The following is a 23,168-nucleotide window of genomic DNA, read 5'->3' on the forward strand; positions in this document are numbered from 1 at the left end:
GCAAGGGGCTGAGCCAGAGAGCAGAGCCCATCATGAGGCGGCGAGAGGAGATCCAGGAAACAGATCCGTTAAACAACCCAGTCAAGCTCGCCACTGACAGACCAGCCCGAAGAGGAAATAGAAACATTAAGTGACCAAAGTAAAAGCATCCCATATCTCTTACTTAAAATAGCATTTGAATCATATAATGATAATATATATTAATAACAATATCAATAATAATAATCATACATTTTATGATAATTGGCTCAGCCCTAGTTGTGACATTTACGACTGTGTTGTCATCGTCGCGTTCGTGATGATGTGGCTTTGCAGTTGGCTATTTTTTTGTTGTGTTGTCACTTTTATAGTCGTATTGTGGCGTTTGTGCTTGTGTAAGACGTCTCGGCACTTCAGGTTTCAATTATATTTCAGCTATAACTTATTCAGCAGTAACTTATTCACACACACTCCATACATACACAAAGTTGTTACCACATTTGCAACGAATGTCACACTGTACTTTTGAATGTATATAGTTTTAGTATTGTGTTGTATTTGACTTTTTTTTAAATAGTAAGCTCTTTCTACCTTACTTTTATTTTAATTTAATTGTTTCTTCTGGTTTCTTCTAGTCCAACACTTTTCATTGTACTGTTGACCCTGTGTTAACTCAAAGTCAAAGTTAACTTTATTGTCAATTCTGACATATGTCCCTGGTGTAAACATATAAGTAGACAGAACATATAAGTACGCAACATAATAAGTACTCAAAATGTAGTACACAGTACGACATAGTATGCAGTCATAAGGCAAACGGTGGATAAGATGAGAGTAGTGCAAACAGATGACAAATAAAACTTGAGCTGGGGCTAGAGTCCCCCCCTGCCCCTGCCCCCTGGATCCACCCCTGGATCCAGTGTTACAGGAAACCGCCATCATCAGTGAGCGGTTTTTTATTTTGAAGGTGTTTTTTAACGGAAGTCCTTGCAGCCATGTTAGCTAGCTTGTCACCGCTTCGCTAACTTCTGTGTGTTCAGCCAACCGAGGCGCGAGGTGTGTTCTCGGTCTTCTCGGTAACGTTAAACGATACAAACATGTCGTGTGGTCTGTGATGCTACTGTAAATATTTACCGTTTCATTTGCTATCAGCGGGTTTGATCGGAAACAGGAGCTAACTCTTCACCTCCCCCTCCTCCTCCTGCTGCTCCTCCTGGCTGTGAAACGCCGCTAGCTGCGATGTGATTGTGCGGAGCGGCCGTCGAGGGAAGTTATAATTGACATTATCGCAGCTGAATGGACACAACACCCGCTCGTCCGGCTTCGTTTAACGCGTGAATGCGGCTCTTCTCCACAGTTGAGCCCCGCGTCGGGAGGAAGAAGAACCGCTAGACTCGTTTTGTCTTCCCGTGGCGGCGGAAATAACCGAAGAAGAAGAAGAAGAACAAGTAGAAGACACATCCCCACACAGACACAAACATGTCCTTCTTCAATTTTCGGAAGATATTCAAGTTGGGGCCCGACAGGAAGAAGAAGCAGTACGAGCATGTCCACAGGGACGTGAACCCGGAGGACATCTGGGAGATGATCGGGGAGCTGGGGGACGGAGCGTTTGGGAAAGTGTACAAGGTAATAACACTGTTTCACATCCGTCCTTAAGGGGGTTCGAAGACAAGCAAGCGTCCATTGTGTGTCACGTTGATGCAGATGAGAGGATGCGACGTTAAAAATGACAGCACCCCTCCTCCTCCTCCTCCTCCAGGCCACATCCTTAGACTTAGGGTGTTTTTCATCTGAGCAGTTCACTCACACTGTTCTGTACACTGCACCTTCACTTACCAGGAAATACAAAACAAACCAGAACCTGCAGGATCTGCTGGTGTCACCTCAACTCACACACGTATAACCTCATCTCCCTCCTTTTATTTTGGAGGGCTAAGGTCCAGGCCTCTTTATATACAGTCTATGGTCCAGGCCCTGTTTATAAATATGACTTTGCCATGTCATTGAGTGGCACTTGGCTGCAGGCAAAGTGGTGAAGGTGTGGTCCTACTGCCACAGAATAAACATGGCCTCACAAATGTCAGACTGGATTGTTTTTTTTGTTTATTTTTCAATCTGAGTCTGCTGTGAGAAACCAGAGGCCACACAGACAAAAACCAGCAGGTAGCCTTACAAAAACAAACGTGTCACTCCCACATGTGCAGAATTGTTAAGGTGAGAGCTGCACATGTGCGTCTGCAGATTTTAGTAGTTAATTCTTTTATTTACACACTGACTGACACAAACTGTACATTATATATTAGGACCATGGCTAAAAATATCACCATTACTCTTCATATCACTCAGTTTCTATGATCATCACGATTAATGTCACATTATTGTTTCTCCTGAGTTTAAAGACACATTTTTTGCTCCTGAGTGAAGGTTCTGGTTCAATAGTTTTCTCTATGGCCAGAGAATGAAACACGTGATAAATAGCAAACCATTTAACAAATCCCAGGTAGAACATTAAAACCATTTATGTATTAACTTCCTCACCATGCTTGCACAATGCATAAGTAATATATATATATTTAATATTTACTACATGGCTATTGATGAAAACGCATTCTAATCGTTATTGTTATTGTTTTATTGCCAGACCCTTTTTTGTATATTGTGGCCACAATAGCCACAATATCATTAAATAACTTAAAATGAATGCTACCTTTTGTGGAGATTCAGTTTTTGTCGAGTTAGATGAACAGCCAGAGTTGCAGAGATATTTCCTCCCTCTGAGACTGTAGTTTTCAGTGTAGTATTGCATTATCCCACAAAGTATTGATGTTTTTGTGTCCGACACCTGTAATCTCTGTCAACTCTCCAGGTTATCTTTGTGTGGTTTGTTTTACATTGTGAACTGGTCAGCAATATAAGAAACACTTAGCTGTTTTCAAATGTGATTTCCCTGAAATTCTTTGAAAGACTTCCCCCTCTGTTTGTTGTCACTTCCTGAATTGTTATGGTCAAATAATGGAGCTCACAGGCAAAACAAAAGAAATCAGTCACAAGTTCCCAAGGCCTATGAGCTGATTAGCTAACTGTGATGAAAGCACAGGGGCCTTTCATGCCCTGTCAGACTAGATTTATTGATGAAAATCTCACAATGTTCCTACACATAAAGGGTGAGGAGAAGTTGGGGTCAGGTCACATTAGCCGCAACGCAGACGACGCATTTCATCAGTTATTTCACAGGCTTCTGACGGTTGCCTCATTTGGGTGGGGTGACAAAGATCAACAGCAAAGTGTGAATCAGCTTTTTGTGGGAGTGAATAAGAGGAAGTCCAGACCTCACGTACAATTCAGACTGTCTTTTAATTTGTTAGAAACCCCTGACATAATTATTTTTACACAGCCAGCCACTTCACAAAGTTATACTCATGTATCTGTGTTAAACAGGGTTTCTGCAGGGCCTTAAAAAGTCCAACAAAGTGTAAAATTCAGTCATCTGAATGTTTGGCGGCACAAAGTCTGATATACGTTAAAATTTACATACCATGTCTTAAATACGTTAGGGTCTTAAACGTTAATTTAAGGCTACTTCATCACGCCTTTTAAATTTCTTTTAGCAACATGCATGGGTTTTTAAGTTTTTTTTATGTGTTGTAGTTCTTTCTCAATGATACCAATTGAAGCATGCTGTAATAATACAACACACAACATAGAACTGATGACTGAGTCTTTTAAAAGCCCGCTTCACTTTATCCTCAGCTATGGGGAAGTGGTAGTAAATCTATGACTCCAATATTACATCATATCTGTCGTAATTGAGACAGGTTTTAAATTTCATTCTTTATGGTCTTGAAAAGGTCTTAAAAAGGTATTAAATTTAACTGATACCCTGTTATAATATGAGAGACACAAGGTGAGTCCCCCTTCTAGGTGGTTGTGTGAGATTTATCATGTAACAATTTATTCCATATCAAATAGGTCAAATTATTTGCCAGATCTAAAAGATTATCGAACCCCATGCATGTGGCCTCGGTTATTTATAAGGAACAAATAGTTGTGTTTCTCGTTTTTACATTGTTACGACGCCTATGAACTGATTTCATATTTTAAAACAGACCAGTATTTACAACAAGTGTAAAATATCATGTACATAAGGACAAAGGCCAGACACACCACGACAGACGAATAATCGCCTCACTTTCCATCATGACGCTTATACTGAATCTGTATATGTGTCAGCGGTGGCTCATGTTAGACGAGTGTAGTCAGTACAAAGGGAAAGAGGCGGAGAGTGAGTCAGGTCAGAACTGTGTAAATATAGGGTCTGACACACTCTGTAGCAGCAGTTGCTCCCAACACGCCCTCCCGTTTCTTTTTCCTTAACTCCCTGACATTGTGTCTGTATCCATAAACATTAAACCACCTAAAAATACATTATTCTCAGCTACTTGTTTGAAGGGGGTGTGTGTTTTTTTCTTCTATATTAGTGTTTATTTGACTGCAGCCTAATCAAGAAAAAAGATTTTGAGGCATTTTTACCGATACGGTCACACATAAGCCAATCAAATGTGATTTAATGTACAAAAACTGCCACTGTGACTTCATACCGTATGCTGCAGCAGGTGTTTCAAAGGGAAAGGAAATAACTACAGGTTAGAAAAGGAAGTGGAGGAAGTCGGAAAGTTTCAGAATGTTGCTTGCTTTTTTTTTTTTCTTACAGCCATTTTCCTTTTCAATATACAACTTTATGTTATCATGACTTTCTCTATAAAATGTATTTATAGAGATGTAATCCCCAGGAGATTGCTTTCAGTTAAACAAGCCATAAAGTCCTCCACTGTTTATTGCTCTAGCTCCTAAAGCGCTTTGTCCTAAATAAAGTCGTTAACATTGATGGGTGTTCTACCACAGTAGCCACCTGACCGTGGCAGCAATTGACCAACATACTCATTCGAAACAATCCCCCTTTTATTCTGTTTCTTTTACAAATTTTATGTTGCAAGAATACACAATATTCCTAGTATGTAACTTTCCATTTTTCTTATTGTTCATGCTGTGTTCAGGCTCAGAATAAGCACAATGGGACCCTCGCTGCTGCCAAGGTGATTGACACCAAGACGGAGGATGAACTGGAGGATTACATGGTGGAGATCGAAATTCTGGCCTCTTGCGACCACCATCACATCGTCAAACTGCTGGATGCCTTTTATTTTGAAGGCAAACTTTGGGTAAGCAAGCCAGTGCCTGACTGACAGAACTGTCTTTTTTTTTTTTTTTTCTCGTGTGTTGATGTTGACTTGAAGCCAAGGAGACACAGAGGCGGAGAACAAGTCATGCAGGGAGACACAGAGGCAGCGAACAAGTCATGCAAGGAGACACACTAATTCATCACCATTTGTTATGCCGTCTCTTGAAGAACCCTCACATCATTTACACGTCACGATTTAAGGACAGTCATACTGCATTTTTATTTCCTGTAGCCAAAGATTGAAGCTTTTAAAACCAGTCATGTGACACAATTAGAGGCTAGGTTGAGGGTAAGTGTGCTCGACTGCAGGATTTCCTTGTCAGGAAAATACATTTAATACATTTAATATATTTTCTTATTTTAAATAATGGACTGGTTAATCACTATGGTTGGATCCCATGACTTCCAGTAGAATCCCGCCATTTTTGACCCAAATCGTAACAGTGATTATAGTGGAGTAAAATTCTCCGCACCCATTTTAAAAACAACTCCTGTGTCTGCCTCCTTATCCCCATGAGCAGAGACTTCAGTCACAGTGCAGATTTAATACATGGTCAGTAGATTTCACTCTCTGTGCAGTAAGAGGCCCCAGAGCAATTAGGTCCAGGTAGGTGGTGTCATGTGACTGTCCCCTGTGGACTGTCCACATCTATGAGAAGATAATGGAGTGGGTTCGGTGGCTGGAGAAAGTGCCTGTGAATAATTCAGAGCTGCATGCCGGTTGCCCCTCCGTCCACAATCTTTAAGCAGCTGATTAATGTGTAACTGCCTCTGCTTTGCATGTGTTTGGCATTGAGTTAATGTATAATATATTCCTTTTTTCTACTACTGATAAATCAAAGAAAATACTTTGCTCAAACTAATGGGATTTGTTTTTGTAGTAGTGATGTTCAATTCAGCAAATTGGAATTTGTGCAACACCTGTCAGAGGCACAGGAATGTAAATGACTTGCGAGATTCCCACAACACAATGATGATTATACAGAACGGGAAGAACCACTTGGTTCCTCCTCGTTGTTTCCGTCTTCTGACTAGAGGGTGTTGCTTGGTTGTAGCTTTGATTTATTTTTTTCTATCATCTGATACCATGAGCTGCCAAGTTACGTGCTGGCAAAGCTAATGAAGATGAAGTGGTTGTCGGTTACATTACATCAGCTGATCAAAGAGAGAGAGCTGGGGTCAGGTGCTGGGCAGTTTTACATTTCAATAACAGTATTAAAGAACAGTGTTATGTTCGTCTAATGCACGTGGCTTCAAATAGTAAACTCAGATGTGCTTTGTGAACTGATAGTCTTTATATTATTATACAGCTATACTGAAGCAAACGTTTAAAATGGTATATTGTACAAAGTTTTACTCAAATGTATGAGGATCGATGACTTACTTCCCCAGAATATTTCCTCTCACATGTTCCTTTCATGCAAATAATGTGGTTTAGATACACTGAGAGTAGATAGAACAGTTGTTTGTGAAAGGAATCGACCTCTTCTTCTCTCCCATAACGAATTTGTCTGCACAGTAAATTATATTTTAGCTTAAGGTTATGTTTTGTAAATATACAGTGTACAAACAAGGACATGATATTTTATCAGAATGTATGATGAAATATCCTGGATGTTTTGTGTAGTCAAGCAAACAAAACATTTACCCACCAAAGAATATGAATTTATAAGAAAGCGCAAGGAGAGGATCAAACCTCTAAATATAAAGGATTGTCCTGAAATGGAAAACACAAGACGTGCCTTTAGAGCAGGGGTCACTAACAGGCGGACCGCGGTCCGAGTCCAGACCCAGAAGCCGTCCCGTACGGACCCGGACCTACAGCCAAAACAGAAGGTTATGATTTAAAACCTGACGGGGCGCTTCTATTTGTAACCGGCACAGCTTTTGTAGTCTTTACGGTAGTGGTTTAGCGGATGAGGAAACGCACAGACCAATTGCATGTGAGTTAAGCCATCCCATGTGATACTACTCAGCCAATCAAGTCTGTGCATTCCAGGCGGTAAACATTGCGACTCTACAGTGCAGACAGATGAGAGAGTCAGAGGCAAGTTACTCATGAAAAGACGGTAGAAAGAAAAAGAAAGATAGAGAAACAGGTAGAGAAAACAAAGGGAGAGATACAGACGACTGAGCCGGAGAAAGTTGAGAAACAGGAGTGAGACGGAGAAAGGGAGAGAAACAGACGAACAAACTGTTCAATTGTTAAGATGTGTTGAGATTTATTATCTGTAAAATTGGTTGAGACTTTTGAGTCAAGATGTGAAACAGAAAAAGGGAAATTCAAGCTTTTGCTCCCTTTATTTTATTTTTCTGAAGTTAAGCCCTTTATTTGAACATGCACAATTGTCACATTTGATTTATTTTCTGTTATTTTGAAATGCAGCCCTACTTTTATTTAGTTAATGAGAGAACATTATACATATCTGCAATCATACATATATGTTCAGTTCTTTGTTACGTGACAATAAATATTGTCAAAAAGGTTTTGAATCGTACTGAATTCATTTGATTTGACAGTCAGGTATTTAGTACATGCAGATGTTGATACAACTACTAGGCTACTTAAATATATATCACACTAAATAGTTAGACATTATGATCTTCCGGACCTTTGCTTCAAGAAATTTTCTCTAACTGGACCTCTTTAAATTTTAGTTGAATACCCCTGCTTTAGAGGAAGCTCAGAATAGATATTTTAGTGTCTGATTGATTGGTTTCTTAGAATGGCCCCACAACGAAATCAATAACATATAACAGGGATGCTGATGTCTGTGCTAAAGGTCATGTTATTTACATACTCTGGATAACAGTTCCTCCTTCATTGCATCGCAGAATGCATTACTAATTTGTCCAATTTGTTCTGCTTTAAAATTGCAGATCCTGATTGAGTTCTGTGCGGGCGGCGCAGTGGATGCCATCATGCTGGGTAAGTCCCTCATTCATTAAAGGAAACAGAAACGCACTATAAAGTTCTGGAGCCTTTTCTTTGCTCCATCCCTGAGTGCCAACTCTTTTTGTTCCACCCTGAAACCTCTGCTGGATTTTCTTTCCCTCTCCTCACTTGGAGAGGCCGGTCCAACTGTGTAATTATTATAGCTCGGTTTTCAAGGAGTGGTTGCTCCACTTCTAACGCCAGCACACTCTCTTATTTTCTTATTTTGATTGAAGAAACACCTCACAACCTTTTCTTACTCGTGAATTACAACAACAAAGATGATGCCAGTCAATTCACTGCTCCGTTGGATGTTGTTTCTGCTCTGTGGTCTGACTCACCTAAAACAAATGTCTTTTGCCAGGATCTTCCAGTCATACATGCTGGCTGGTATAAGGGTGGAGATTTGTCCTCCAGTTGCTATTGGATACCGTTAAGCCATCATATTTAATGTTAATACATTCTAATGACCAAGCCTGTGTTTCTTAAAGGCATAAAAAACTACAATAACAATATATGATCTGGAAAAATATGTGACTAAAGAATTATCTGTGTGCATGTTTTTCCACAGAACTGGAGAGGCCCCTGACAGAGCCTCAGATCCGTGTGGTGTGTCGACAGACCTTAGAGGCCCTGGTTTACCTCCATGAGAACAAGGTCATCCACAGAGATTTGAAAGCTGGGAACATTCTCCTCTCCTTGGATGGAGAAGTGAAACTGGGTAAATATATACATTTTCACTGCTGTGATTGCCATAGTAATACCTATCTACTAATTCCAGAAAATCTCTGCCTGTCTTTGACTCTTATATCTCGACAACCTTTCATCTTATCGGCTTTGCACTTGCCATGTGTATTGTTAAGTCGGGTTTGATGCGATATTGACAAGTTCAATACTAAGAAACATTGAATAAACAGGCGACCAGCACTCTGTAGCAGTGACGGCTGGAACTCATCAATGTAAGTGACGTTGTTGCAGCTTCAGGGTTCTGCGGACTGAGTCCTGCAGCCAGTCTTTACTCACAATTACAGCAGGTCACTTTTACAGTTTCAGAAAAAAAGCCACAACCATTATTACCACTGGCCAAGTGAACAGCCCATTACAAACAGGCATCTTTAGAACGGGCACTGTACTAGTTTTAACAAATGTGAAGGATTATTCAAGAAGATAAGTGCACTTGTGTTACAGCTAAGCACATGTACTTTGGAATACTCAAGAGGTGATTCATTGGTGGTTCCTCTCTCAGATATATGTCCCCTCTGAACCTCCCAGCAGGGCCAACACTAATAGATCTTAAAAAAAAGATAATTAGTAAAGTCTATTGTGGATCCCTTGGCCATCAGCGCTGTTGTAACCAGCTGAGCTACATGACTTTGGGGACGATGACAAGTGCACAGCACTGTGTTTACGTTCAGTAATGAGTCATTCATGCTGCGTGACATTTACCGTGGAATTTCGAAAATGAAGTAAAGTGTTTTTTTTGTCGACCCGAAGGAGAGAGGCGTATTTTTTATACAAAACTAATGCACTGGAGTTGGTGAAGCACTGAATTAGTTACATAATATTCAAGAAGTAGAAGTGTTCATGTTGCTGCTGTTGCATCCAGAGCTGCTGGTTCCCCGATGATTCATGTTCTGTAGGCAGGAGGGTCACGACAGAGCCGGGCAAACAATAATTATCAAGCTGTCACCAGGGAGGTAATGATAGATCTCTCTTTCCTCCTAATGCGTACATGCTGTAAGTGATGGGAGAAGCAGGCTGAGATAGTTGCACAGATAACAGCAGTGCTGGCAGTGATAATGGACTTATGCCCAGTTGTAGGGTTCATATTTGAAATCTGAAGCCAGTTTAATTTAGAAAAAGGATTCTGGTTTGCTCTAGTAGAAAATGTCTGCAATGTTTTTTTTTTATACAATTCCCTCTTCCAGTGAATTCATAGTTTCATTATAGAGTTAAATTTTATATTCTGATGAAAATAATCAAAATGTCTTCTTTCAGCTGACTTTGGGGTTTCTGCTAAAAATACCAAGACGTTACAGAGAAGAGATTCTTTCATCGGCACTCCTTACTGGTGAGTCACGCAGCCCAAAGACATGAGGACACTGCATGTCCAACAGATAATTGCCTTAAGTGTGTCCAACAGTTTTGGGTGATGATTTTTTCGGCAGTGACACAAAAGCGTCATTGACCTCAGCCTTAAATACCGAGCACGGCTTCCTGTCCTTCAAATTCCAGACCAATATACACACGCATGCTATGTTACTGCATTTTCTCCCTTGAAAAGTTAAGAGAATTGACCTAAAGGAATCAGAAAAATATCAAATATCATGTCTGAAAGCGAACATTCACTTGCAGCCCAAATGTTAGTTACAAACCCTCTGACTTCTCATTTTGCAGGATGGCTCCCGAGGTAGTTATGTGCGAAACGTCCAAGGACCGTCCGTACGACTACAAGGCCGATATCTGGTCCCTCGGGGTGACCCTGATAGAGCTGGCACAGATCGAGCCGCCCAACCACGAGATGAATCCCATGAGAGTGCTGCTGAAAATAGCCAAGGCCGAGCCGCCCACACTTATGCATCCCTCTCGCTGGTGAGATGGTGTGCTGGTGATAACTAGACAGGTGGAACGGGAATGTTTCCGGATTGGAGATAAGCAAATGTTGACTGTTTAATGTGTTAAAGTGTGGCGAATTGTTAATGCTTAACCGGCCACAGAGGAGAACTGTATTAATCTGACTCCACAGAGCAGGGCCAGGGGAGACAACTCTGTTCCGTGGCCAACCAACTGATTCTTTTTTTTTGTATTCTTGAAAGGTCATCACAATTCAACGACTTTTTGCGGAAAGCACTTGATAAGAATGTGGACAGTAGGTGGGGCCCAATACAGCTTCTACAGGTGAGCGGCTTTCCTCCATTTACAGCCCACTGTTATCTCCGAGTAAGCAACCATCTACACTGCTGGCCACTGGCTGGAGGCATTATGTTATGATAACCATCTGTCTGTCCATTTGTACTATACTGTACATACATCCATCCGTTCCATTATTTTTAAACGCCTCGAGGTCCTAATGGCTACTTGGACTCTGAGCTGAAGTCAGATTTTGGTGGTGAAAGGTCCATGTCGCTGTGACCTCGCATCCAACTCATTCTCATCAGCGTGATATCTCAAAAAACGCCTTTAGGGAATTTATTCAAATTTGGCACCAAAGATCACTGCTCAACCTGATTGGATTTATGGTGGTCAAAGGTCAAGGTCACTGACCTCACGTCCGTTCTATTCTGATTTATCAGTAGTGCCCAGAGGGAATTAAATTCCATCTGGTACAAACATCTTTTTGGACTCAAAGATTAAGTGATAAGTGTCACATTATTTCATAGCCTCGGTTGGTAGAGACATAAACCATGAGGCCGTAATTCTAGTTTTCTGTTTAGAGGTTTGTGCTTGTATTTGATTCATCCTGTCAGTTTGAGAAAGTTTCTAATTCATTTCGATGTCTTGTCTCCATCTGTAGCATCCCTTTGTCAGCAGTGTAACCAATTGCAAACCTCTCAGAGAACTCATAGCCGAGGCCAAAGCTGAAGTCACAGAGGAGATCGAGGACAGCAAAGAGGAGGAGGAGGAGGAAGAGTCTGATACACCTCAGGTACATACTTTTATTAGTGTAGTGTATGTACTATATATACAGTAGCAAACATAATGGTATCTAACCAAATGTTTTTTTTCAAATGATGTATTAGCTCTAAACTCCCTCGTTGATATCTTTGTAACAGACAGCACTGTGACCTTTTCTATCATTGATGCCATTTTCATTTTCCTGTTTTCCTTACTTTTGACTCAGACTGTTCCTGGGCACAAGCGCGCCCCCTCAGATGTCAGCGTGGCCAGCTCAGAGGAGGACAAAGCTGCACAAACTCCCTCCACTCTGGAATCTGTCACAGAAAAGACGGAGGTCGAGCCTGCTGCGGACAGGACCAGTGATAAGCTCTCAGATGAAGGACTTGGAACAAGTGAGGTTGACAAGAATGAGGAGGAGAAACTCAATGAGGTGTCTGATGCCAGTAATGAAGACCTGGCCTCGCCGACAGTAGAGCCCACCAAGGACTTTGTCTCTCAAGATCTTACAGAGGATAAACCAGTAGATGAACAAGGTGAAGTGATTCCCGAGGAGCCTGTAGTAGCAGAGCCTGAAGACAACTTAGATAGCCTAGACCTATACACAGATGGTCAGACAACAGAGGAAGAAGAGAAGGAGACACAAGAGGAGAAAGCGAAGGATGAACCAACTCAACAAACAGAAGAAGAAATTAAGCCTGAGGATGTGAAAGAACAAGAAAAAAAAGAAAAACAAGAAGCAGGTACAGACGAATTTACAAAATCCCAAGAGCAACCTGAAGATTCACGAGAGAAACCAGAACCTTTTACAGATGTTGTAGCACAGGCAGGAGAAGAAAACAAAGAACAAAGTGTGGAGACACCTCAACACAAAGTGACAGGAGAAGACACAGTTGATGTCACAGATGCAAATGTAGACAAAGAGAATATAGAATCAAATCTAAAGGAAACAAATGTAAATGGAGAAACAGAGTCAAAGTCAACAGTGGATCCCTCCATTGACATTTTGTTAGAGAAGCAGACCAAAGAAAATCAGCCTGGAGAAAAGCCTGAGAATGAGGCCCCTGAGGAAGCAGAGCAGCCTGAACAAGATAATCAGACTAGAGAGAAGGTTGAACTGGAGAAAGAGGCGACAACTGAATCCACAAATGGAGTGAGCGATGAAGTCAAAGAAGCCTCTGAAGAACCAGAACCATTGGAACCATCTAAAGACATCGCCATGAAGGAGGATGAGGAGAAAACTAACCGTGCTGATGAGAGCACTTCTCAAGATACCGTTTCTGTCCCAGAGAGCGAAACCGACTCTGAAACCAAGACAGAGCAAGGAAGTCCTGCTGTGATCAAGCCAGATGTGGAGAAGGACTCTGACTCTGGAAGCAGCTCCGCTGCTGATACTAACAGCCTTGACCTCAATCTGTCTATCTCCAGCTTCTTGTCCAAGAGCAAAGAAGGGGGCTCTATTTCTATGCAGGTAACATAACATTTGCCTCAATTATAACCTCAATTGTTAAAATATAAACATTATTTTAATAACTTCTGCACCCAAAACATTCCTGTTTCATTTGTAGGAGTCAAGACGTCAGAAGAAGACTATGAAGAAAACACGTAAATTCATGGTGGATGGTGTGGAGGTCAGTGTGACGACATCAAAGATAGTGACAGATAGCGACGCCAAGAGTGAGGAGATGAGGTTCCTGAGGTACGTCTGTCTGCAATCTGCTCACCATACTATTGGTCTAAATATGGGACATGACCTGTTTAACATGCCTCCTTAAATAGATGTGTTGTATTTCACTGCTCCCACATCTTTTACAAAAGCCAGATTATCTCCTGTGATGAATGCTGTATGTTATATGTTACCTTTTAAAGACATGAAACATGCTGTTTCAACTGTTTGTACAAGTGCGTAAGTATTTAGTGTGGAGTTCATGACCTGAAGATCAGTAATGCTTAGAGTTGTATAGCAGAGCAGAGCAGAATAGTCAACGCAGGAGAAGAAGCTATTGTTGTAATTAATCTTTTGTTACATATTAAAAACCCCATTTCAGATAAGGGAAAATAAAAGTTTTGAATGGAAATAATCTTATTTCATCAGTAACAAACTGAGACGAGAAAATATGATGTCACCTTGACTACACTGTTGCTGTGGTTTCCTCAGGCGGCAAGAGTTGCGAGAGCTGCGCCTCCTGCAGAAAGAGGAGCAGCGGGCCCAGCAGCTGCTGAGCAACAAGCTGCAGCAGCAGAGAGAGCACATCTACCGGCGCTTTGAACAGGAAACTACTGTGAGTCACTCTGTTCATACCACAGTAGTGTGAGGTGGTTTTTTTTTAGTGCACCAACTAGTAAGAAACAAGCTGCTTCTTCTCAAAGTTGATCTAAACATAACTGAGAATCTTACATTAAAACACTTGTCCATCTCTAAAACAAATCTATATATATTTATTTACAGTAAATTAAAATCCTTAAACAAAGTTTTGGCTGTTGATCTGTGTTAATCTTGTGCTATTATAGATACAGTCCTCTCATCAGGCTGATGCCAGTGTCTATTGATTCTGTCTGTGCAGGCTAAGAAGCGTCAATATGACCAAGAAGTGGAAAATCTTGAGAAAAAGCAGAAGCAGACGATTGAACGCCTGGAACAGGATCACACCAGCCGACTGCGAGATGAAGCCAAGCGAATCAAAACGGATCAAGACAAGGAACTCTCCAAGTTCCAAAACATGCTGAAGAACCGCAAGAAGGAGGTATGGTCGTGCCTGCCTGTGTCTGTGTGGAGGTGCCGTTAATGATCAGCTCTTAACTGAGGGATCTCGGGGTGATAAGCACTTGCATGCCATAGATACAAGCTGTTCAATAGTGCATGTGTTTAATAACTTACTTACTTTGGCTTTGTCATATTAGTCCTATGGGAGCGGGTTGCTTTGCTGCTCTGCCTGTTACTGTATGTGTCCAAATGATGGCAACAGACAGACAGACTATGCTATCGTTCCTCTCGCTGGCACTAGCTCTGTGTTGTTGTATCTATTATTCATCTGCCCAGAGGCTTCTGCTCTCCTCTGTTGAAATGCTGTGCTGCAAATGTATTTGTTATTTTTAGAGAATTATCTCAGGCTGAACCTTATCATGATGGCGGGCTGGGCTTGTTACACCTGCAGGTCTTTTTTAGTCTCTTCTGCCTCTTTCTCTGCTTAGAATATGGAGGACTGTAACTGCCAAAATTAAAAATAAATAAATAATCTAATTAAAGTCTCAATAAATAAATAAATGCCAGTTTAAACAATGAAATGCCTAAGTAAATGAAAAATAAATATAGTTTTGTGATGAAAAAGGCTATTTAGATATATCTACATTTTATTTTAATTATTTACTTCTAAACATTGTATTTATATCTTTGTTTTGTTATGTATTAATTTCATTTACCTTTTATATTTCTATTTTCATTTATTTATTTTTGCATTTCTAAATTAATTCATTTATTTATATATATATATATATATATATATATATATATATATAGTTTTTTTACATTGATTTGGTAATTTATTTACTTCTTTATTTATTTTTATAGTATTGATCCTCCCAGTTTGCAGCATAAGTGCTTTGTAGGATGTGTTGGGTGCGCTTGCAGTTTGTGGGTTTCGCGTTACTTGGCTCTTTTTCGGCAGTTGTGCCGTTTGGCATCTGTTGTGCATTATGTGAACCTGGTGCTGGTTGTGCAGCTCGCAGTTTGCTTTCCCAGAATATATTTCCTCAGTGTATTGAAATATATGATGTTTTTGCCGGTTGGCTTCATGTGATCGCTTCTGCTTTTAGCTTCGTTGTTGTTAAGCTGCAAAAATATGAGCTGTTGCCTTTCACTGATAACATGTTTAGTTTTTCCAATGTTGTATTTTTGTTGTCACTGTATTTGTTAACTAACCATGTTTCCTGTATGAGTGTGTGAGGAGGCTTTGGACAATAATCTTTGAAGATTTTTCTAAGTGGTGTTGGGCTCATTTGGGAAAAATACAATAATCCTTACATCAGAGTAACTGATACGGAAAAGTCTTTAATAGAGCTGCACAATTAATCGATGAATAAATCAACATTTTGATTATCTGTTATTGAAAGCAACATTTCCAAATTGACCTTGTTTCAGCTTCTGCGTATCTTTGACTTGTGTGTTTTTTATTTTTGAGTTTCAGAATGTTGATAACAAAACACACAATTTGAAGATGCCACCCTGAGCTGTAAGAATATAATCTACAGATTAATAACAATAAAGATCATTCCTAGTTGCAGCCTTAGTCATGGATAAGTATGGAGACTTGAAGCATGTACGTTTAATATTAGGTCTTATTTGCATTCAGTTATAACTTGAGAGCCTGGCAAGGGTCCAAATGTAAGCACTGTGAAATAATCAGAGATCGTAGTTGTCAGACGATTCCAACTCAGTTACTCTGTTTTTTGAATTACAAGAGTCAGAAATGATCCTGATGACTTTGGGACTTAATCAAACGCAAAGTAATACATGGGAGCTGTTTATGAGACTAACATCTTCTGCCTCGTACTCGTCAAATCTTTCTCCTGACTTCCTCTTAAAATGATTCCAACTTGAGCAGTTCAAACTGACACTTCTGATGTGCTCTGAATAACTACTAATCAAACGAGTGAAAACTTCACTCGCAGGAAGTTGGATTTCAGCATGCTGACTTGAAATCAGTTGGTCGGGTGGATACAGAATCTCTCCTCTCAAATCGGGCCGTGCATGTCCTCTACTCTTGTTGGCCAAGCTTTGTTAGATTTTCATTATATACATGCAGCATCTACCAGTTTCGGCATTCACACTGTAGGTCAAACAGGAAGTTGGCGAGTCTCCCAAACACTTGAGAAAAGAGCTCATGAAACGCTTAAAGGAGGATCTATCGCTCCTCAAGACTGCCGAGGTAAACCATCACCTGCTGTGTCTTACTCTGAAGGAGTAAGAGATTACTTCTCCTCTCTCTTTCCTCTGTTTCCTCTCTCCTTATATATCTCCATTCATGTGAGGTATATACACATCTATACAAACAAAGGGAATCGCTGTGTCTGTGATCACTCCTTACTTCCTCTTATCAGTTTAATAAATAACAATACATTTTAGATAATGTTTAGCAATATGACAGTACATGCAAATCATAGGACTATAGACATTTGTCAATCTTTCAAGGTTGAACTACTTTTAACCCCTTTATATATGTGGTGTTGTTGAGCCATGATGGGCATTTAAATCAATGGGCTCAATTACTTTGTGGTTATATTACATACAAAGCCAGTAGATGAGTGTTTGTATTTGAGCAGAGCATTAATCAGCTGTTAATTTGTTTTTTAAGTGATATTTTAATTATAAGTGATAACAATTCACTGATTTTATGTTCAGAAATATGAAAATGTACTGATTTTCCCAGTCCTGATAATAAAGAGAATATATCTGGGTTTTGAACTGTTGCTCAAACAAAACATTTGAATGTCACATTCGGGAATTTGTAACGAGTATTTTTCAATAATTTATAGATTTGTAGATCAAGCAATAAATGTATAATTTAAGAAACTAATCAGCAGAACCTTCAGTTATGAAAGTCATGGTTAGATTTAGTATTTAGAGAATGTATACTTCTGTTTACTTTACATTCTTCAGTGCAGTTCTTTGCACCTGAGATTACTACGTGTATGTGGAAATTACAGTTACACGTTAGTGACGATGCCGAGCGCAGACATTATCTGCTGCTGAGTGTTCATCGTCTAATAGTGAATTAATCAGCGAAGGGGCGATTGCAGACACAGCTTTCGTTTCCTCAGTCGACATTTGTGCTGAAAGCTTTTTCCTGACTTTGCCTGTGCATCTTTTATGGATTACGTGAACGTCACGCAGACAGAAGTTGACTCTCGTGAGCCAGCAGCATGGAAAGTAACAAAGAGAATGCTCCTCTTCTTATGGGAAGAGTATTCATAACTAATTAACTGACTTCCTCCTAACATTTACGCAGAGCTGCGCTGTTCGCCTTAAACTCACCGATAGTCCCAAAATGGAAAGGGCCATGTCTTACATAACTTAGGAAGAATCAGTGTGTGTGTGTGTGTGTGTGTGTGTGTGTGAGATCCTCAGCCTGCTGCTGTGTGCTGTTGTCTGTCCCTGATCAGGGCGAGTGCGCTGTTTGCTCTCCTCCGCAGGCAGTGGCCCAGGTTATGATACAGTCTTTTCAGTTGTCCTCATGCGCACTCTTCAACGCTCAGATGCAGGATGTAAGTCTCCCCCCTCTACCCCCACCCCCCCCACCCCCAACTCCTGCCCTATTTCTCTCCGTCGCTCGCCCATACTTAGATGTGTGCAAAGTAACGTGACAGGCTAGATTGTGATGGTGCAGTTTAACTTTAGGAGTGACACATGTAAGCATGGGCGGTGTTTTGTTTTCGTTTTGTTTTTGCGTGTTGTCATCACTGTGTTTGTGCAGTGGTTCTCTCTTCTTATCCTGCCCCGTATCTTTTTTCTCCTCCACCAATCCACAAATGTTCTACATCTAGTTTGTGTATTTTATATGGCTTTATTTATATTTGCTTCCAACTAGATTGGAGTCTGGGAGTAAACAAGCACAGTGCTCCGTCCCAGTGGGGGTGTAGTTGTTGATCACCGACTGTCGAGATCCATGTTTGTCTCTGACTGCCAAGGTCCAAATGTTGACTAGCTGCCTCACAAGATGGATGTAAAAGTCGTGGGTTTTGTGTATAATTTGGTTTCAGTATCAGATTTACTCATTTATTTTATTTTGGATTTAGTTGTAAAATAATAAGGTTCCATAGATTTTCTACTGATTAAGTGATCATAGTTCATAGTTGAGTAAAATTTAACTAAAACTTAATTATAAATAACTATAAACAAAAAGAAAACACAAATTCAACCAAATTAATAGAATTTGAATTAAGAACATATTTTTTTACATGCAATAAACATAAACGCACATCTTTTCTGCATTGTTTATTCTGTGAAATAAAAGATTTCATCCCTGTGCACGTTGGCCAACAAACGGTCATATCAGCGCATTTTAAGAAGTCAACTGATAATTAAGTTATAACAGACTGGTTCCCTGGACGATGTTATTGTCAATGTAGATGTCGTCTTACGTAAAACTGTGAATCTGAATCTCAACTGAACTGAACTCTTTCTCTCTCTCTCTGTTTCTCTCACTCTCTTCACCTCCATTGTGGATCAGTGCCATCCATGATCTCTTGAGTGTCTTCTCTCCTGATTCAAGTTGATGATGTGACATCTTAGTTGCTCTGTGTCGTGCTGAACTTGACGTGGATGACTTGAATAGTTAATATAATGTTATATCAGACTTGATGTTTTATTCAGCTCTCTCTGTCTCTCTCTGTCTCTCTCTGTCTCTCGGCTGTCCCTCTGTGTTCATAACCATGGCTTCCTCTGACTGTTTCTCACCGCTCTCCCTCTTCTCTCAGGAGCAGGAGTTCCTACAGAAGCAGCAGCAGGACCTGGATGGAGCTCTGAAGAAAATCATCCAGCAGCATAAACTGGAGATCGCCACTATTGAGAGAGACTGCCTCAACCACAAGCAGCAGCTGATGAGAGGTACGAGCTGGAGAAAACGACACTAAAGATATATGACAGCTTACGGTTTTAACCAGTCCCTCTTGATTCAACTACAACTTTAACTTTCTATTTATTTTAGTGTAACATGAAACTAATATTGTTTCAACTTGTTCGAGACGTGCGATTCACAATAAATGAAAGATTGGGGAATGAATCAACTGATTGAAAAACATGATGACATTTCTGTTTCTGATTTCCTCAGCTGAAGGAATCACATCAACAGACTGTTATCAACCCGTCTAAATTAGATTATGGCTCAATTATAAGGAAAAGGCATCATGATTCGGATCATCTCTCAAGCAGCAACACAGCTCAAACATCGAAACCAGTTTCTAGTCTCACCTTAAACAAACATGAAACCAACAGCTGCGTGAAATTTCGAAAAGTGATCATTTTTAACTCTTGATTTACTCTCAGTTTGTACAGAGAAGGTATGCGAGCTGCACCTTATCTTCTCACCAGCATTGTGTAAAACTGACCTTGACATGGAGGAAAATGAGCAAACACATGCTCTGAGAACATGTTACAGCTTGTCTCACTCGCTCAGTGTCGCCTGTCTCTGTTTGCTTCCGTCACTCTACTCGTTACCGGCTTACATGCATGTGCGTGTACGACAACTCACACTTACGTGGCCTCACGCGACGTTTCGCTGTGTCTTGTAGCTCGAGAGGCAGCCATGTGGGAGCTGGAGGAGCGCCACCTGCAGGAGAAGCACCAGCAGCTGAAGCAGCAGCTGAAAGACCAGTACTTCCTGCAAAGACACCAGCTGCTGAAGAGGCATGAGAAAGTGAGAGCCCAGAGAGGAATCTGCGTGGATGAAATGTGTGGTGTTGCTGAAACGACCCAGCTGAACTCAAAACTGTGTGTGTGTGTGTGTGTGTGTGTGTGTGTGTGTGTGTGTGTGTGTGTGTGTGTGTGTGTGTGTGTGTGTGTGTGTGTGTGTGTGTGTGTGTGTGTATTCTGCAGGAAATGGAGCAAATGCACCGCTACAATCAGCGGCTGATAGAGGAGATGAAGAACAAACAGAATCAGGAGAGGGTTCGTCTGCCCAAGATCCAGCGCAGCGAGGCCAAGACCCGCATGGCCATGTTCAAGAAGAGTCTCCGCATCACTGCCACGGCATCTGTCACCCCGGAGCAGGAGAGGGAGCGAATAAAACAGGTAGTGACACTGACTGGAGCCCTGCTGTCACATTTGAGGAGAAGTGACTCAACAGGCACAATCTTTTTTTAGCAACACTATGTCACATAGAGTCACACCTGGGATCTGTCCAATGCAAACACAATACTCCTGATTATCTCAACCATTAACGTCACCAGTCCTCTGGCTCCATTATCCTTTGTTTGTTCTGATAAAACCAGAGCCCAGTCTTTAGGCAGGAAGGTAAAAATAGGGCATTGCCTGTCACTTTGTAATGTACGTTGAAATCAGAGATAAGAGAAAGTTAGATTTTTGTGGTAGATGTTTGAAATGAAACAATCCCTGCAGCACAAGCAGACCACTTTTCAAAATCTGACCTCTCTGCCACAAAAAAGACAGATGATTTGATATTTTTGTTTGGTGCAGCGTTTTACACTCTTTTGTTTGTCGGTTTCCTCCAGTTTGGATCGCAGGAAGAAAAGAGGCAGAAGAACGAGAGACTCAATCAACACCAGAAACACGAGAACCAGATGAGAGACCTGCAGCTGCAGTGTGACTCAAACATCAGGGAGCTGCAGCAGCTACAGGTGGAGCTACAACACACACACACACACACACACACACACACACACACACACACACACACACACACACACACAGATACACATACACATGTTTCTTTAAGTTTACCTGGTTTGTAGCACATTTTATAGGATTTAACAGCAGAACATACCAGGTTTTAATGTCGAGATTATAAAATATCACTGCTGATTTAAAAAATTGAAGATTAGATATATTAAAAGCACAGCCATAGGTTTTCCATTGCAGACAAAGGAGGAGGAATACAGTAGATGTTAATCCAGCTCATAAATGTTTAATTTTTAAATTTCCTTTCAGAATGAGAAATGCCACCTCCTGATTGAACATGAGACCCAGAAGCTGAAGGAGCTGGATGAGGAGCACAGCCAGGAGATCAAGGAGTGGAGAGAGAAGCTCAGACCCAGGAAGAAGGTAGATTTATATTCTGAACAATTTATCTCTCGTGCAGATCGTCTCTGCAGTCGGGTTGTTTTCAGGATTCAGCTGCTGCAGCTTTCTTTTCTTCATGCAACGTTCATCGTGGTTGACTCAGCTGTTTGTATCTGCTGCCCCCTGCAGGCGTTGGAGGAGGAGTTCACACGAAAGCTCCAGGAGCAGGAGGTCTTCTTCAAGATGAGCGGTGAATCTGAATGCCTTAACCCCACCACCCAGAGCCGAGTGTCCAAGTTCTACCCCATCCCGAACCTGCACAACGCCGGTTTATAGCCTCACGTCCGTCCATGCTGCACAAACAGACTCAACCACGCTCACAGACGCTGCCTGGTGGTGGAGCGGCGTCGTTCCTCTGACCGTTGAGTGATCCAAAAAATGAAAATGTCTTCACCTCCCTGATTCCAGCAAAGAGTGAGCACACTTGTTGAGAAAGTGTCCGAGGGATAATATGCACTTTTTTGAGCATGTTGAAAGTGTTAGCAGTCTGCAGTTGGTAGCTAAGCCCAATCATGCTTATGAGAACATTGTAAGCACAGCCTGCTACAGTATGAATGATCTCCAGTGCCTCATGTATTCTGTTTTCTGCATTCAGACACTCCTCTGTTGTGTTTTTCTTCAGCTTACAGTAAATACAGTGCCCCCCCCTCGAATGTGTTGCACTTAAATAACTTTTTGTCATTTCCACCCATGATCGCAAAATACATTTTCGTTTTCATCATTTCCCATGAGCTGCTGAATATTCCGACTCTGAGATCCTGTCTTGCTGCGTGGAAGGTGGAGCTGGTTCGCAGCGAGGTGTTCTGTGTCTTCTAACTCGTGCAGTGTCTGTTGTTGCCATGAGAGAAAAAATTCTCGCCACGTTGGGATCATAAGTCTGTGAGTTACAATGAAAAACGATTGTACTGTGTCGTAAACGAGTGAAACGTTACATGTCTGTACCTACATACGAAGTCAAACTTACAGTCTTGAGGCGAATGAACAAAACAATCGCACATAATTTCACGTCAGTGCTGTTCTCCAAAACACACGTCTCCCCTGTTTGGTTAAACACAGCGGTGGCATGTGTTTCTTCCTGGAGAGAGAGAAAATCCCTTTTTTTTATATATATATAATATATAAGTATAAAATAAATCACTCGACCCTCCGGGAGTCTTTTCAAGCAGTGTTGTGAAGTTTAAACACATGTGGAAACTAAAGGAATGTAAAGCCGTTGATTTGCACTGTTTTGCCACGAGAGCTAAAGAAAAAAAATATATGCAGTTGAATCTGTCAATTGAATTTTGACAGCGAGTCACCTTCGTCTCACCAAAGCCGATTCAAAGTTTTTTTTTAAATACATAATTTTACCTTATTTTTCAAATGTTCCCTGAGTATTTTATGTTCACATCCAGTTTCCTGAAGACACATTCTCCGATGTATTGAAGCTGTAATCACTCATTATGCTGAGATCGGTGTTGTGTGAGAGTTAAGATGCTGTATCTGTTACTGTATGAATTTCAGTGTGTGAGGAGACATCCTTCGCTGTATTTTATGAGCGAAGTATTGACGGTTCACGAAAAGAGAAACGTTTTTTTTTCGAGATAAAGGTGATTATTTTGTTT

The 23,168-nt window shown here is 40.9% G+C and overlaps 1 protein-coding gene across 6 annotated transcripts; it reads left to right on the forward strand.

Annotated features, from left to right (window-relative positions):
- Positions 1 to 983: 983 nt before the first annotated feature.
- slka (STE20-like kinase a) lies at positions 984 to 22,551 on the forward strand. Of its 6 annotated transcripts, none has more exons than XM_034609042.1 (19): positions 984 to 1,608; positions 5,037 to 5,201; positions 8,102 to 8,150; positions 8,728 to 8,877; positions 10,155 to 10,227; positions 10,554 to 10,748; positions 10,973 to 11,054; positions 11,671 to 11,802; positions 11,998 to 13,242; positions 13,340 to 13,470; positions 13,930 to 14,053; positions 14,336 to 14,515; positions 16,604 to 16,696; positions 19,245 to 19,374; positions 20,058 to 20,255; positions 20,336 to 20,556; positions 20,997 to 21,122; positions 21,433 to 21,546; positions 21,694 to 22,551. In XM_034609042.1, exons 1-19 carry the CDS (start codon positions 1,459 to 1,461, stop codon positions 21,838 to 21,840), a joined length of 3,705 nt encoding a protein of 1,234 aa, XP_034464933.1. In that variant the 5' UTR covers positions 984 to 1,458; the 3' UTR covers positions 21,841 to 22,551. The 6 variants fall into 6 exon arrangements, with proteins under 6 accessions (XP_034464933.1, XP_034464935.1, XP_034464936.1 ...); XM_034609044.1 differs by lacking the exon at positions 16,604 to 16,696 and adding an exon at positions 17,961 to 18,032; XM_034609046.1 differs by having other exon boundaries at positions 985 to 1,608; positions 20,058 to 20,182; positions 20,362 to 20,556.
- The last annotated feature ends 617 nt before the right edge of the window (positions 22,552 to 23,168 follow it).

Source organism: Hippoglossus hippoglossus, chromosome 15 (assembly GCF_009819705.1).
Source record: "Hippoglossus hippoglossus isolate fHipHip1 chromosome 15, fHipHip1.pri, whole genome shotgun sequence".
NCBI classification, from domain to species: domain Eukaryota; kingdom Metazoa; phylum Chordata; class Actinopteri; order Pleuronectiformes; family Pleuronectidae; genus Hippoglossus; species Hippoglossus hippoglossus.

Excerpts from the sequence above, each read along its gene's own strand:
- slka (XM_034609042.1), top strand. The coding sequence starts at position 1,459 with ATGTCCTTCTTCAATTTTCGGAAGATATTCAAGTTGGGGCCCGACAGG. Across the intron at positions 16,697-19,244 it reads CGCTCCTCAAGACTGCCGAG|GAGCAGGAGTTCCTACAGAA; the intron begins GTAAACCATCAC and ends CTCTTCTCTCAG. Across the intron at positions 20,256-20,335 it reads GACCCAGCTGAACTCAAAAC|TGTGTGTGTGTGTGTGTATT; the intron begins TGTGTGTGTGTG and ends TGTGTGTGTGTG.